The sequence below is a fragment of the Helianthus annuus genome, chromosome 2 (genome assembly GCF_002127325.2).
Source record: "Helianthus annuus cultivar XRQ/B chromosome 2, HanXRQr2.0-SUNRISE, whole genome shotgun sequence".
Taxonomy (NCBI): domain Eukaryota; kingdom Viridiplantae; phylum Streptophyta; class Magnoliopsida; order Asterales; family Asteraceae; genus Helianthus; species Helianthus annuus.
The window spans coordinates 48,194,375-48,212,452 of NC_035434.2; the positions used below are offsets into that span (position 1 = coordinate 48,194,375).

An 18,078-nucleotide genomic window follows, 5' to 3' on the forward strand; every position below is an offset into this window, starting at 1 on the left:
TGAAGATCCGCTGTATAAGGAGTTGTGGAAAGGCTTGTGCAGGGCCATTTGTGAAGATCCACTGGAAAAACGAACGCTTTTGATGAGGTATAATACGGCTTCTGGTTTGTCTCCGTTTTTCCTCACTGATTTCTTTCAATCTTTTGACATTCTTGAAAATATATGGTAGGATGTTACATAACCTAGCTTTATAGTTGATGATACAAACTGTGAAACTCAAGATGATGACAACACCAACGAAGATAGCGAGTCAGATGATGACAATGATCATTTCGATTCTGTTTGTGCGATATGTGATAATGGTGGCAAGCTTACATGGTACAACTTTTTTACTTCACGTCTTCATTTTCTTAAGAAAAAATTTAAATGATTTTTAACTGATGGTTTTTTGATGACTTTGTCGTCAATTGCAGTTGTGGAGAGAGATGTTTTAGGTCGTTTCACGCAACCCCAGATTCTGAAGAGGCACAAGAGTCTAATTGTGAATCTCTTTCTTTATCTCTTGAAGAACTGGAGGTTAGTTAATCGTATAGGAGATTGGATGATATCATATATATTGTTTCGTTTAATAAATTATAACTGAATTTGCAGGTTCTGCAGTTGGTTTCAAGTTGGACAGCCTATTGAAACTCACTGATACACGAGCTTCTAACATCAAGATGACTTTAATGCATTATCTCTGCAAGGTACAAGTTGCTTATGCATAATGATTGCCATTTACACAGCTTTAATTTCTTATTATATCATCATTTTACAGGTTCTTGCCTCTAAGTCACCAGACCTTTTAGATTTTCATGTGGATCTTGTTAGTCTTGAGTCTGCAGCGAAGGTTTGCATTCGCTTGTTTTCTTGAAATATAATCACTTTTTTATTGTTGGTAAAGAAGACGATGAACTAAAGGCTTAAATTGCAGATACAATTGAAGTCTTTAGCAAAAGAAATGCAAGCCATTTTGAAGGGACTCGAAAAGGTTAAACAAGAACTCGGTGCGTCTGCAAATGATGGCCCTGTGTCTTGAAGTTTTCAATAAGGTAAATAATTCTCTCTCTCGAGTAAAATGCATTTTCATCCCTGAGGTTTGGCCAGTTTTGCGACATTCATCCAAAGGTTTGTTTTTTCGCATATGGATCCAAAGGGTTTGAAATCTTGCCATTTTTATCCGGCTCATTAACTCCATCCATTTTTCTCCGTTAAGTCAGAGGTATTTTTGTCTTTTTTTGTTAACTTAAAGGGCATTTCGAGCTTTTGAATATATGTACGTTATGCTAAATGCTTGTACATAAAGTGAAAGACCAAATTGTCCTTTAAGTTAACAAAAAAAACGGAAATACCCCTGACTTAATAGAGAAAAATGGATGGAGTTAATGGTCAGTTCTCATGCTGCATTATGGCGTTCTTACAATTGTTTCACTAAAATCTTTTATTAGAAGCATTAATTGGAGAAGGTATTATTCATTTGTTCTATCTCAAACTGGTCTGATTGAAACATATAACTAAAGAGAGAATGGGTTGATCTTCAACTTATTATGTGTTTACAAAGAGTCTAGAAGATTGGACAAGGTGGTGGGTTGGAAGTCAATCCAACCCGTTTCGACCCACACTAAAATTTACTCGTTCTCACCTGTTACCATTTTTTTTTCAGAATCACCTCATTAGCTGTTGTTTTTTTAATCATTATTGGAGGTCTATATCATCATTTTTCCCTATTAGGAGATTAGGTTAGACAAATGGATTTTGAAAAACCAGCTAAAGGGTAAAACTTAAAAGGGGAGTTAGCTTTTTCAGAACTGGACCAGACCAAAATGTAACATGTTTTTGTTTTCATGGGGGTGATATATCAAAATCATTTATGTCAAGACTTGAAAAGAAAATGTTTAAGCAAGCTGGAAATTGTGACTTGTGGGTGCCAAATGGGACCACACTTCATTTATTCTTTATTAGAGATTAGGTTTTTTTTTTTATTTTTAGTAAAGGAGGACTGGTTGTCATGCATAGGGATCTCAAGCCAGAAAATTTCTTGCTTTCTACCGAGGATGAAAATGCAATGTTGAAAGCAACGGATTTCGGGTTATCCGTGTTCATCGAAGGTATAAATTTCGTAATTGTAAGAGAACAATGGCGGATATGCCCGCAAATAGCGTCCGTGGGGACGTGTTATTTGGTGGGTGTTATTTGTAACGGGTTGATTTACGTTGCGAATGCTGGAGATTTGAGAGTGGCGTTAGGGAGAGCTGATAGTGGTGAGGTGTTTCGGCTATACAGTTATCAACATGGTACTTTCTAAACGAAAATCTGGTTGATGATTTTGGTTTTTTTGGGTACAATTCGTCCATAGTTGTATTGCGTATTTTGCAAGTTTGCTACCGCTTTGTTTTTTTTTTCTATAATCATAAATGTTTTTGTCAAAATTTGAAGATCAAATGTAGCTTCTTTGACTAAGGAAGTCAACTGTGAAGTCGTTCTTTGTGAACCACATATTTTCGTTCTGTGAAAAAGATTCAGTCTTTAACTTATTGTACTAAGCTGCTTTCATATAATATAACATCGGCGCAGCGAGCGCAGTTGCAATGGCGCAGCCAGGGCAGCCTCAACGGCGCAGCCAGCGCAGCCGCAACACCGTAGCCAGCGTGGGACGTTAACAAACAACTTTAATGTTATTTTTCTGTTATGAAGGGGACTAGGGGAGCTATCGAATGAACTTAGCCGGACTCAACATCATCCATCGATGAACGAATATGTATGTGTGTTTTCGGTTTATCTTATCTATCTAATATGTTTGGCTACGTCTGTAAATTTAATGTTTAAGATATAAGTAGGTATCTAAGAATATATCTTATAATTGTGTTAGTTTTTCTAATAGATTCAGCCCATGTCACTTTTGTGTGGTCTTTAATTCAATAATTCTGCAAGCCACAAGCAACATTTGGTTGAAAAAAAAACAATTCATTCATTTAGGTCACAATTTCACCACTGTTCATCTAATTGTGTATAATCTTCATTCTAAATGCTGGCAAATTAACTTTTCCTTTATAATTTAACCAACAGATCTGTAGATAGAAAGAAACATTGCAGAAAAGTTTGCTAGGAATGCACGTTAATTAATGAAGCTTTGAACTATTTATCTTTTCAAGAGTCTTCTTAGGTAGTAATAGATAAAATTCAGCAAATGAATAAATGGTTACTAATACTAATGTTTCTGGTCATAGGATGGATCTCAGTTTTGAATCGTCACACTAAAGAAATTGGCATAATAGCCTTGATGAAGATAAAGACTCGGACATGTCGGTGAAAATTTACCACTATCTTGATACAACTTGCTTGTCCAGCCTCAAGTTTTTTTTTTTATTATAATTAACAGCTTTAACTTGTGTTAGTATATGTAATGCAGTAATGGCCCTTTTTGGCTTTTGCAGTTGTTGTTTGTTGGCATAATAGTGCATGGATGCTCTTTTTTAGTTGTCTTAGATTCATAAATTTCAACATATTCGAAGTCTTGATAGCAGCGAAGTATGATGTGGTGGTTTGATTGCTTTCTTATATATTGGCCTGTGATGTTTAATCTTGGTGTATATTGAATTAAAATTGGGTGTTATAGATTTATTAGGGGATTTTTCCATCAGAGTTTAAATTTTATATTCCGTAGTTTATTACTGGTGGTGTTTGTATGAAAACTCAGTTTTGTCATTTGTATACTTTTGACAATGACAATTTAGCCATTTAATACCCTTTTCATATCAACCCATCTGTTTAGATATACATTTTATGCATTCTTAGATTACGAGATTAGTTCTTCATTTGCGTTGTAACCATGGGCCAATTTTATTTGTTTGATACGCTAAATAAAGATAATCATAAAATCAATTAACCCGAGTATAATAATTAGATAATCCAATAATTATATAAATTTATTAGAAATCAATTTTAAATTAAAATAATAGTTAAACAAAATAAAGAAATAAATAAATTATTAAAGAAAGAATATAAAGATATTGATGGGAATAAGATGCCGAGAGTGAGTTAAGTTACAAAGATACACATCATTTTCTACTATCCCCGTGTTGAAGAAATCAAACAAAGCCTTCATTTATATTTATTTTTCTTATATTTATAAGGTTATGAGTTACATAATTTATATTGTTTAACCCGCATATTTAACGAGTATATAAGAAACCTAATAGACGTCCTGACTTTTTACAAGGCCCATTACATATATAGATCACACTTATACTACCAATAATATTAGCATTGACCACATTTTTACTACATATAACTCTTCTTTATATCGATAAATCCAAATTAATTCGCTCCCTAAGTTAGGCTAGCCCCATAGTAGCAAAAGTTTGACCACATTGACATGAGATTCATATATTTTAAACTTTTCCATGCTATTTGTTTATTTTTTTTTTGGATTTCTATACTAACTGTTGGTACCACACCAATACCGTAATATCACGAGACGGCTGATAAACTAACAGTAAACGAGTATCCTATTGTAAATCGCCACTCCCGCCGCATCGCGCAGATGTCAGTGTTTTCTTTTTTTACATGTTATTTACATAGTTGCCCCCCGTCGAAAACGTCAAGCTTCGCCACTGCCGAAGGCTTCATTGTAACTGATGATATGTTTCATCATCCAAACCGTTGATTTACCCACATCTTTAAAATCCCTCATAACAAAACTAGAATCACACAATTTTCTTTGGTTTCTCCTGAAGCCGGTAACCGACCGTCACACAATAACCACCAAACGTCATCACGAAACCAACCCCCCCCTCCCACACCACCCAAAAACCGACCCTCACGTTCTGCTACACTGCCACCATCTTCGTCGCATACCACATCAGAAACTACATCCCCGTACATAACCCTAAACTCACCAACCTAAATGATTTGTTTCCCGCCGCATTGCGCGGGTAAACGACTAGTTCATAATTATATGCATCAATTCATCAAGTAAATGGCTAGGGTTTAGTCTTAGACCTAGTTTCATTCTTAATTTTATTCATAAAACAATCATGCAGGCTCAAATTCAAAACTCATGAATTCATCTAAAATTTGAAGTGGAACCAAATATCGAAATTTCACATACCTAACGATCCCTTCGTCGAGGTGATCACTAATATGTATTCAGATTTCGATTTAGACTTGATTTATGTCACACTCCGACCACGTAAAACAACAAATCGTGGCGGAAACGTCGGGGAGTGTTGTAACAGAATCATTGTTTCATAACACATGGAAATTTGAAATTTTGTTTTATTGATTAACTAAGTTACAATGTCTAAACAAACAAAGAAGTATAACATAATTGACTAGTCTTGCATCTTTTATTGTCACTAAGGCCCAAGTCCGCCTATGTGTATCTTGATCAATCCTATGCATCATCTCCTGAAACACATGTGAAAATAGGTATGTCAGCATAAAAATGCCGGCGAGTACATAGGTTTTATTGATTTAGGATTCATGACTTATAAGTTTAGAAAAAGTTGTTTAACAAAAGTCAGTCATGATCCTTGTAAAATGTTTTGTTTTATAAATCATTTGAAAAACGATGATAGATATGTATATTTAAAAGAATAATGTAAGGTTAAATGAATAATCAAGTAAAATGAGTTTGTATAAAATAAACTGTTTTGTAAAATAATGACTTGTGAAAAATATGTTATTTGTGTAAAATGTATAAGTCCAAATTGAATGAATTAAATAACGCTACGAAATGTAGTATAATAAAAGCACTTATATATAGGAAGTACCAACGGCGTATCCACCATGCTTGTATCCTACTACACACGTCTCGTTACTTAAGTCATTTAAACAAACCACAAATGTATAATGTTCATGTTTAAACCGAATGTCAAATGTTCTTGTAAAACCAATGTCATATGTTAAAAGTCAAATGTAATCAAGTAGTATGTGACAAATGTTATGTATGGTAAGTAATATATGATTACCTAGACCAAAAGTAAAAATGTACAAAACAAAGTATTTTGAATATTTCAAAAAGTTGTGTTTTGCAAAGTAAATGTATGTTTTACTGATACAAACACTTATACGGTAAGTTAAACGCATACATTCAAGCCTTGAGATAGACGGATAACCCTAGAGTCAAGGTTATCAAAAGAAATGTTTTCGGATTCAGTCATTCCTTTCACCCAAACAAACCTAGGATGTCAGGAACGAGATTTGTCAAGTCCTATGGTACCATTACTTATTACCGAGCGACGTAGCTAATGTTAATGAATGTATATAAGTACCGTTTGTACAAACCAAATGTCATACCAAATGTAAACATGTTTTATGAAAATAATGTACCTAGTATGCTTAAGTGAACATACAAGGTAGAGATGTAAACAATGTGTCCATATGTTACTAGAACATATGCTACAGAGATGCAATGTAAAACAATGTGTTAGCATGCCATGTAAACATACATAGCAAAAGAAATGAAATGAATGTAAAACAATGTACTAAGTATGCACACAATGGACATACATAGCAAAAACATAATGAAATCATGTACTAATAGTGTACTAATGAACATAGCAAGTATATGCTATGAAAACATGGAAAGCATGAAAGTAACAAGTGGGCACATGTGTTTCACCCCAAAACGTTTGGAAAACAGTAAAAGAGGGGTCTATGTACACACTTGAGGGTGCTTAGAGGTCTTGAACAACAACCAAGCAAAGCTAGAGGGATCACGGAATCAAACGGTACCCTATATAGATAACTACATAAATAACCGGACCTAAATCGGGAGATTGGATAGTATGAGGTTTCATAAACCAAATGAGTATTGGAACTCATATGATATGGTTTAATAAAGCCTACCTACTAAAATGAAACCTAACCTAAGTGCTTACGACCGATTACGACCCGTTTAGGTAGCTTATGCTACTTTAACGCGTCGTTTGCGTAAAACGTGTTCGGAACGCCTAACTAGCCCTATGACAAGCAAGATATGCCTTCACATGTTTAATATTGTTGCTAAATCAGTTTAGATGTCAAAAATTACGTTACATAAGCTTAAAATGAATTTTTGGCGCAAAAAGGGCATTTTGGTAAGAACTACTTATCATACAACTACTTAAACAACGTGACCATAAGGTATAACCTTGGAAGGTTATTCCCTATACAACTGTGGTCACCTAAAGTATTTGGTCGGATCCTAATGATCGACCAAATGGGTCGGGTTCGAAAGTATAAGCGATTGTTTAGATCGCTTACCTTTACGACCCTAGACAAGCACAAATCTAAAAGTGACGAGCTAAACATGTTGAAACATGTTTAACGAGATTTAAAAACAGGTTTGGTATGAAGACAAAGGGTCTTGATACCCAAAAGTAGTTTGGTTACAAAATACGCAAGAATACGCATTTTGGCGGAAACTACGACTCGTCACTGAGCCTAGATAACGTGGTAATCAGTAGGTATCGTCACTAGGGACTATAACCATCGTGATTATGCTCACGTTATGAAGTTCAAACGAACTTTGCATTGACTATAAACCGGTCAATGCAGAAAGTCAAACGCAGGTTGACTTTAACGCTAAAAACGAATGAAAGGCACGAAAGAATACTTACAGAAGGTCCCCGCAAGATTTGACCCGATTTTCTCTCAGGTATGAAGCATATACTTCAACTTAGAGAGCATAAATCAGATCAAATTGTGGGTTTTGCAAATGAGAGGAGGGGTATTTAAAGATATAGCACAACCGTTAAGATCGTTCGTTGAGAAACGCGCTTCGATCTAGGCAGTACACATGGGCCCCTTGTTTTGCAAAACCATGGGCACCCTTGGTTTGAGCCCATGGTTTGTTTAAAACCATTTTCAAGTGGGTTTAGAGGGTATAACAGTTGTAAACAGCTGTTTTCAACAATTCTGCATATCTGGGAGGGCCTCGTGGCCCGCATAAGGTATAAACAAACCTTACGCGCCCCGCCTGGGGGTTCTGATCAGCAAACAACTTTCAAAAATGACAGTTTTGGTCCCTGTTATGTTTTAAGCTTCATTCCGACACTTTTAAGGCCCGTTAAGCCAACCTTAAGGACCTAAAATGATGCCTAAACATTGTGGACATGAAACATGCTCAAATATATGTCGGATGTCGGTTCGTTTGGTCGTACGATCTCCATGTTTGCTTAATTACGACGGAATGCGCATAAGCGCGAAAAACGATCCAAATTGCGCGACGATTGGATTTTTCTTATGCCAAACACTAAAATAAAATATTTTAATGCTTACATAAATTTTTGGATGTCCGGATGTATTCAGAACGTAAGCTATGCGCGAAAATGAAAACTTATGCACTTTTTGACGCTTTTAGTCCCTGAATGTGCATAAAGTTTATTTTAGCACACCGAACCCCTCAAAGCCTATTTCTACCATATGTGAAGGATATTTAAGGTATGTTTAACTTATGATCAAGTTCCAGAATGTTCGTTACAGTACAAATCGGCATACTTTCACAGTTTATCGAATTTAGTCTCTGTAAGCGAATAAACTTGATTTCGGCATACCAAACCATCCAAAACTTATTTCTAAGTTATGTAAAAGTTATTTAAGTTATGTTAAGCCTATGTCACTGTTCCGGAGTGTTTGTTGCATTAAACTGGTTATATTTACGCATCAAATCGCGTATAACCTTCCAGAAAGCGATTTAAAGCCCAAAATCGAACAAGAATTGATATGTGCAAATGATACACATATTTATACAAATCCCAAGTATGAAACACAATATTTCATTGGTTTGGTATTTGTTTGATGGTCACAGTGACACAGGTGTCACAGTCTCCCCTACTTTAGGAAATTTCATCCCGAAATTTATTCATAGGAGTCTGTCTGTGACTTTGTGTCAAATAACCACCAGAGATATGCAAGGCATAATCCTGTCATTTCCTTAACGGACATTCTTCAGAAACCAAAATGAACAGACGAAGTCATTTTCCTCAACGAGTATTCTTCAGAAGCGGGAATGAACTGACGGAGTCATTTTCAACAGTTGCTTCCTCAGAAACGGAAATGAAAAGGGTTAAACAAACGAATATTCATTTCCTCAACGGAAAATCATTAGAAACGAAAATGAACTGACGTAGTCATTTTCAACGGTTGCTTCCTCAGAAACGGAAATGAAAAGGATTAAACAAACGGATATTCATTTCCTCAACGGACAATCTTCAGAAACGAAAATGAACAGACGTAGTCATTTTCAACGGTTGCTTCTTCAGAAACGGAAATGAAAAGGATAAACAAACGGATATTCATTTCCTCAACGGAAAATCTTCAGAAAGAAAATGAACAGACGGAGTCATTTTCAACGGTTGCTTCCTCAGAAACGGAAATGAAAAGGATTAAACAAACGAATATTCATTTCCTCAACGGACAATCTTCAGAAACGAAAATGAACTGACGGAGTCATTTTCAACGGTTGCTTCCTCAGAAACAGAAATGAAAAGGGTTAAACAAACATATATTCATTTCCTCAACGGACAATCTTCAGAAACGAAAATGAACAGACAGGGTCATTTTCAACGGTTGCTTCCTCAGAAACGGAAATGAAAAGGATAAACAAACGGATATTCATTTCCTCAACGGACAATCTTCAGAAACGAAAATGAACAGACGGAGTCATTTTCAACGGTTGCTTCCTCAGAAACGGAAATGAAAAGGAATAACTCTAGATACATGACAAAACTTGCTGTGGTTTCTGTGCACTAAATTCCATAATTATGTACACGTCCATAATTACGTAATTCCTTGCACAGTCCGCATAGTGCGTTTCATAATGTGTAGGGGAATAAAATCAGACCTGTGATGAGTGTGACTAAACTACCATAGGGTCCTTTTAATTAGATCGACAAATGATCTCTTTAATTAGACCACCAAGGAGTCTGTTCAGCTATAGCATCTCATGTCGTTCTTAACCAGATTATGAATCAATCTTTAGACCACTTAAAGGGGTCTCTTTTGAATCATGGAATGGTACTATATAATCCAAGTGTCTTAACTGTTACGTAGAAGCCCATTAAGGATTTAAGGCAGTACCTTTTTGAATATCCTACTACGAATCCCTCATATGGAGATATGAAAGATTCTACGAGGGTTTTGGATATCGAATATCCAGAGTATACAAAATCACAAAATGCATAAAAGAAAACACAAAATTCATAAACACATAATCACATAATTGTTTAACCTGGTTCATTAATTTGTTATAAGTCTCTTCAAGACTCGTAACTAGCTGGGTTATAAATTCCTAGTTAATTGATTCTTGTTTGAATTATACTTTATAATGAAAATATAAAGTTTTATATTTTCGGGGTGTTACAAGTCCACCCCCTTAAAAAGGGTTTCTTCCCCGAAACTGGATTACGTACCAAATAATGTAGGGTAGAGCCGTTGCATTTCCTCTTCGGATTCCCATGTGGTATCCGAACCCTTCCGGTGTTCCCATTTGACCTTTACTTGATTGATTTCTTTGTTCCTTAAGATTTTCATCTTACGATCCAAAATTGCAATCGGCTTCACCACATAGTTAAGGCTATCATCCACCTCGATGTCATCGCGGTGGATATAAGCTGTTTCGTCCGCTAGACATTTCCTCAGATGTGACACATGGAATGTGCTATGAATTCCGCTTAATTCCTCCGGTAATTCAAGGTGGTATGCTACCCCACCTACTCGTTCAACAATTTTAAACGGCCCAATAAATCTTGGGCTTAATTTTCCTCTTTTTCTGAACCGGATAATCCCTTTCCATGGGGATACCTTGAGCATGACCTTGTCGCCAACCTGAAACTCGACCCGTCTTCTTCTTTTATCCGCATACGACTTTTGTCTATCTTGAGCCGCCTTCAAATGTGCCCGAACCATTTCAATCTTCTCTTTAGTGGCTCGAACTATATCCTTATGGGTGAGTTCACGTGGACCCACCTCATCCCAACACACCGGGGTCTGGCATCTCCTACCGTAAAGCATTTCGTAAGGAGCCATCCCGATACTAGCATGGTAACTGTTATTATACGAAAATTCGACCAATGGTAGATACACATCCCAACTACCTTCGAAGTCGATAATACATGCCCGTAGCATGTCTTCCAACGTTTGTATTGTTCTTTCGCTCTGTCCATCCGTCTGAGGATGGTACGCGGTGCTAATGAACAATTTTGTCCCCATTTGCTCTTGGAATTCGCACCAGAAGTTTGAAGTGCATCAGGTATCCCTATCGGACACGATGGATACCGGTACTCCGTGGCGTGCCACTATCTCATTAGTGTAAAGCTCCGACATCTTTTCTAACATAAGTCTCACGTATAGGGATAAAGTGAGCACTCTTTGTTAGTCTATCAACAACCACCCATATTGCATCAAATCTGCGGCTCGTCTTTGGTAGTTTGGTTAATAGGTCCATTGTAATGTGTTCCCATTTCCAAACCAGAATTTCCAACGGTTGGAGTTCTACCAATACGTGTCTTCAAACCGTTGTTGCCATCTACAAGATCCTTAAATTGGCCGACTATTCTTTCCTTCTTCCAGTTTTCCACCTTTACTGCTTCAACTTGTGCTTCTCGGATTTGTTCTAGTAAGCCCGAGGTCACAATAAGCTGCATCGGTTGTACCCGTATCGGGGCATAGTCTGTCTTTCGGCTCAACGCATCCGCCACTACATTGGCCTTCCCGGGGTGGTAGTGTATCTCACAATCATAGTCCTTGACCGTTTCCAACCATCGCTTCTGCCTCATGTTTAATTCCTTCTGATCGAAGAAATATTTCAAACTTTTATGGCCGGTAAAGATAGTACATTTTACCCCATATAAATAGTGCCTCCATATCTTTAAGGCAAACACCACTGCTAACTCAAGGTCATGAGTCGGGTATTTCTTTTCATGGATCTTCAGTTGCCTCGAGGCATAGGCTATGACCTTGCCTCGTTGCATTAAAACACATCCGAGTCCCGAATGTGACGCATCCGAGTAAACCACCATGTCGTCAACTCCATCCGGTTACGTCAATACCGGTGCGTGGGTTAACTTTTCTTTGATTGTTTGGAAGGCTTTCTCTTGTTCAATGCCCCATACAAATCTTTCCTCCTTGCGAGTCAGCTTGGTTAACGGTAAGGCAATTTTGGAGAAATCTTGTATGAATCTCCAATAATATCCCGTGAGCCCTAAAAAGCTTCGGATTTCTGAAGGATTCTTCGGAGGGTTCCATTTTGACACGGCTTCTATTTTCGACGGATCTACTAGTACCCCGTCAGCACTAGCCCAAGAAACTGCACCTCTCGTAACCAGAAAGCGCACTTTGAGAATTTTGCATACAGCTTTTCTCGTCTGAGTGTCTCTAGCACTTCTTGCAAATGATACGCATGTTCAGTTTCATTTTTCGAATACACTAAAATGTCATCGATAAATACGATTACCGACTTATCCAGCATAGGTTTGCAAACCCGGTTCATGAGGTCCATGAAAGCCGCGGGTGCATTGGTCAACCTAAAGGGCATCACAAGGAACTCGTAATGCCCGTACCGTGTACGAAAGGCCGTCTTCAGTATGTCTTCCTCCTTGACCTTTAACTGGTGATAACCTAATCTGAGGTCAATCTTTGAAAACCAACTCGCTCCTTGTAGCTGGTCAAATAAGTCATCAATTCTTGGAAGTGGTATCGTTTTTCACCTTGAGTTTGTTTAACTCTCGATAGTCGTTACACATGCGCATACTTCCGTCCTTCTTCTTCACGAATAGTACTGGTGCGCCCCATAGAGATACACTCGTCGAATAAACCCTTTATCGAGCAGATCCTGAATTTGAGACATCAATTCTTGTAGTTCCGACGGAGCGAGCCGATACGGCGCCTTGGCCACAGGTTCGGCGCCCAGAATCAATTCGATTCCGAACTCTACCTCTTGTTCTGATGGTATTCCCGGTAAATCTTCTGGGAACACATTTTCATAATCGCGTACCACGGGTACGTCTCCGATTTTTGGGAACTCTTTCTCCGACTCGCTTGCGCACACCATATATGCCTTGCATCCATGTTTCATAAGTCTGTGGGCCTATAGAATTGTACATACCACGAGGTTACCCCCTTTCTCACCGTATATGGTAACATGCCTTCCGCTAGGAGACGTCATTTTTATCTCCTTTCGAAAACATGCCACCTTTGCGTGGTATCGGGGTAACCAATCCATACCAACGATCACATGGAATTCTCCCATCGACATCGGGATCAAGTCTATTGAGTACTCTTCGTCGTCGATGTTCAATTTGCAATTTTGACATACATCATTAACGATAAAACTTTTGTTGTTACCTATCTCTACTTCTAAAGGCATAGGTAATTTTGTTAGAACAAATGAAGGATGTCGAATAAACCTATACGAAATAAAGGATTTATTCACACCCGTATCGAATAATACACGTGCAAGAATCGAGTTTACAGCAAATATACCTGGAACCACTTCGGGTTATACGTGTGCTTCTGCGGTAGTTAGGTGAAAAGATCTAGCCTTTGCCTTCGGGGCTTTACCTTTCGTGTCTTGCCCATCGTTCTTTCCCACTAGCTCCGGGCATTCCGACTTTTTGTGACCCGGTCGATAGCACTTGTAGCAAACTGTTACTTTATCCGGGCATGATGAAGCCATATGTCCCGTTTTCCGACATATGGGGCAAGGTTTATTCTTGAAGCGACATTCGCCCTTATGACCCTTTCCGCAGATTTTGCAACTTGGTGACCCGCCTTTTGGGTCTGATTTCTTCTTTGTTTCATTCGTCTGTGCTTTCTTAGTAGGGCTTGGGTTAACATCATGTGCCCTTCGTTCGCCCCGTTCAACTTTCTTTTTCAATTCAATCTCCCGTTCCCGAGCAACATTTATGATCTCGGTAAGGGTCTCATACTTTGAAGGAGTCATAAACTCCCTATACTCGGCGCTCAACATATTGTAGTAATAATATATCTTCTTTTCTTCATTTGTTATCAGTTCATCACAAAACTTCATTTTATCCATGAACGTTCCCGTGATTTTGTCGATGGACTCACCCTTATGTCTAAGCTGCATGAATTCTTCTTTGATTCTGTTAATGACCCCCTTGGGACTATGATGTTTAAGGAACGACGTCTTAAATTCATCCCATGTCATAGCCTTAACCGCTTCATTTCCAATTTCTTTCTTCTTGTTATCCCACCAGTCTTTCGCTTGACCCCTTAACTGACCCGTACCATAGGCTACGTAGTCATCTGTATCATAATGGGTCCTTTCAAACACTCTCTCGATGTCGCTTAGCCATCGTTGGCATACTATCGGGTCAACCTCTCCATTATAAACAGTGCGGTTTGCACGCCATGAACTCTTTGTATGAACAAGGCTTTCATCCTCTGGACTTTTCTTTCGCTAAATTCGCACTATCTTCCAACTTCTTGATTCTCTCATCCACCACTGATAGTACCGTGTTTTGAATCTTATCGATGAAACCGGACAAACTATTTTCGATTGCCTTTCCAACCTCCTCAGCAATCACTTCTCTCATTTGCTCGGTGACTCTCGGCACCGCATCATCATTACCTTCATCCGTCATCTTTAAAACTGAAATGTTTACATTAACAGTTAAACATTTCATTTAAAACATATGATTTACTTGCTTCGGTTTAATCAAGTCCGTAACTTGCTTTAACCGTTCTTGTTTAATGCACTTCTCGTGTTTGAGTGTGTTAACACACTCTTTCCGTGCATGTCAATTCATGTTTCCTTTCTATATTTACTAAGGCTACTTAAAACAATTAACTCTTACCGGATGCTTGATCAAGCTTGAACCGAACACACTTTATTAACAACCTTGAGCTCTGATTACCAACTTGTAATACTCCACTTGATTTTATAAGAAATTAACATAAACTAAGCATTTATAACCAAAAACTTTGATTTATGTGCCCAACATAGGTAAATTTTTCATAGAGTTAACATTTTGGATGACTACTACTAGTTTAACAAACCCAAAACAAGTATTTAAAAGTTAATAACACAAACATTGTCTTAAACATATTTATCTAATCGTGGAAGCTTCAAAAATTTGTGTTCGGTTCTTGAAATCATGCTTGATCGCAATCCGGATTAAGTCCATTTTCACCTATGGTTAAAACCATGTAAAAGGTTAGTTTTGACACCTAAAAATTGATTAAACACAAGTTCTATTGCTCAAACAAAGGAAAAACAACAAAATTCAGAAAATTAGAGCGGTCTCGCCCCGAGACGGAAATGGAGTCAGCGTTCGCGGCCCGCCACCGACGTCACGCGATGGTGAGGCTGTGTTTCCGTGGCGTAGCGCGACGGCTACTTTTCGGCAGAAAGATCAGTTTTTGTTGCTGTAAGTTTGCCCAGCATTCTTATTCACATATATTAGTCTTTAAACTAACATAACTTTTGACTCGAGCGTCCGTTTTAACCGATTTTTTTCCTATGCATCTTTAATAAAATTACCGACGCTTTTGTCAACACAAATAACATAAAAATTCAGTTTAAAAATAGTTGGCCTATAATTCGGCTCTTTGCTTTTTCGACCCGTTTGTTTACAAGTTCTACAACTTGTATTGTTGTGATCACATGTTTTAGGCCATTTTTACCCATTCTTGGATTTACCAACTATGGTGTTTCGCTCCCCTCCCGAGGGTTACTTACGCAGTAATCATCATGCTTGCTTTCAAGGATTTAAACATGCTCTTTTTAACTCTTTGACAAGCATAAATTCCAATCTTTAATCCCCATACAAGGGTTCATTTATGCAACAAGTTTAGCGTGTCTGTTTCACGGCTTACGCTTTGTTCTTAACCAATCAACAAGTGATGGTCATTCACTTCATCATTTACAACTCAAATTTATTTGACCCGTTTGGATGTCAAATGGAGACCACCATTTCAAGACATACCAAACTCTATTTTAACAACTGTTTTGACCCGTTTTGTTTACCTAGAGAGCTTTGTCACTTCCGTGACTTAACGGGTTTCCTCTTTCCCCAAATTTCAACATGACAAGCTAAATTAAGTAAATAAATGTAATGTAACGAAACCATAGGTCGCGTACCTTTAGAGCACCCCCTTCAAACATGTATCACCTCCGGCTTGTCCGCTTGACGATCTGGATTCTTTACCTAAAGAGTTCCATTCACAACACATTTTAGAACTCCTTTACAATCGTTAATGCATAATCCATTATGATATTCGAGTCTGCGTTTTCGTCCAATCTTTAATATTTTAATCCTCGTTTAGGCGTTTTAACAAACACCTAGCGGGTCATATTTCATACTATTAAAATTTGAGCTCATTACTATCAATTTAATCAAGATTTAAGCACTCTTTCATCAATTTAAGTAAATTTTCATTTTAACAAATCAGAATTTACTCCATAGGGCTTAAATACACTAGGTTAACAACGTTATTTCTAGTGTTTAACACAATTCTTCAAAACCCATTTAGCACATGAGTATGAGGTCATGAATTCATAATCATATGCATCAATTCATCAAGTAAAGGGCTAGGGTTTAGTCCTAGACCTAGTTTCATTCTCAATTTTATTCATACAACAATCATGCAGGCTCAAACTCAAAACTCATGAATTCATCTAAAATTTGAAGTGGAACCAAATATCAAAATTTCACATACCTTACGATCCCTTCGTCGTGGTGATCACTAATATGTATTCAGATTTCGATTTAGACTTGATTTAGGTCTCCAATTTGAGAGTTTTTGTGAAAATTGGGGTTTGAAAGAAACCCCCTAGTCCCCCCTCTCTTCTGTTCGATCCAAACACACACACACATATGTGTGTTTGGTGTGTTATTTGTTATTTTAACATTCAAGTTTCAGTTTTTACAAGTTTGGTCCCTCACTTTTTGTTTAGCTTAAAGTTTAGGTGTTTTAACCTTATCATAAGTCTCTTCAAGACTTGTAACAAACTGGGTTATAAATACCTAGTTAATTGATTCTTGTTTGAATTATACTTTATAATGAAAATATAAAGTTTTATATTTTCGGGGTGTTACAGCTGATGATGATTTGGAGTCTACTCCTATCACAAAAGCAGATACAACCACTTCTTGTTGGAATTTAGGTGATCCTATTAAGTTAGGCGATGAATTAAAATACAAGGATTTGACGAAGAGAAAGTCATTAATTGAAATAACTGTTGGGGAAATGAAGATCTCATGAAACAGCTAGTTCATGCTTCCAAAAGTCAGCCTATCACCAGCAAATTACCCAAGAGCTTTGGAACTCTATGCAACCTATTTTAGCAGCTCAAAGGGAATTAGCTGAAATCAACCACAACTCACACATGGAGCTGATCAGAGTTATGGTTGATGCAAGATACAAGGATACCCAGGCAGATATAAGGCGTATCAAAGAATCTCTGGCAAAACTAAGTGGCACTACCCCGACACCTATCTTTGAAAAAGAAGATCAGGATGATGCCAAAAAGGAGGAGAAAATTCCTTAAGAAAACTTGATGTTGACCCCAAAGCTAAACCTAAAGGTCAGCAACAACAAAAGCCAGAGTCTTCCAAAGACACTTTTGTAAAATCTTCTGAAAATCTGATGCTAAAAAGAAAAAGGGAGTTGATGAAACCCTTAATAAATAGACAGGTGAAGAGATTTTATAAAAGTAGAAAAGAAAAGATACTAGAGAAAGCAAGGCAGATGTTTGGAAGAGGGAAGATGAGAAAAGGATGAAAAGTGAAAACAAAGAACAAAACATTGGTACTTCTGACAAAAGAAAATCTTTCATAAAACAATAGACCACCACTTGCCACATTTCCCAAAAGAACCACTGCTTTTAAAAGGCCAACCACTGCTGCAACCAAACCTAAACCTTCACCCCAAAAACATCACCACAAAAACCACCTCAAAATAAGTAGAAAACAACTTCATCACCACCACCATCTTCCCAAGCAACAAATGTTGATGCATCAAAAGCATCAGCAGATGTTAAGGCAACAGTTGTTGAGACACCAGTGGTTTCAACTATTGTTAGTCAATCCACTACTCCCATTCATTTTTGATCCTCCATCATCAACATTACAATCAACACCTCAAAGA

The 18,078-nt window shown here is 37.5% G+C and overlaps 1 protein-coding gene and 1 long non-coding RNA gene across 3 annotated transcripts; both read left to right on the forward strand.

Moving 5' to 3' along the window:
• Nucleotides 1-299: 299 nt before the first annotated feature.
• Nucleotides 300-1,018, forward strand: LOC118484851 (formin-like protein 19). Its single transcript, XM_035980887.1, has 5 exons — nt 300-318; nt 414-527; nt 592-686; nt 758-829; nt 914-1,018. Exons 1-5 carry the CDS (start codon nt 300-302, stop codon nt 1,016-1,018), a joined length of 405 nt encoding a protein of 134 aa, XP_035836780.1.
• A 960-nt stretch (nt 1,019-1,978) lies between these two features.
• Nucleotides 1,979-3,540, forward strand: LOC110902984. Of its 2 annotated transcripts, none has more exons than XR_004885321.1 (3): nt 1,979-2,087; nt 2,674-2,737; nt 3,207-3,540. It is a non-coding gene; the product is annotated as an uncharacterized LOC110902984 (long non-coding RNA). The 2 variants fall into 2 exon arrangements; XR_004885320.1 differs by having other exon boundaries at nt 3,219-3,540.
• Nucleotides 3,541-18,078: the final 14,538 nt, after the last annotated feature.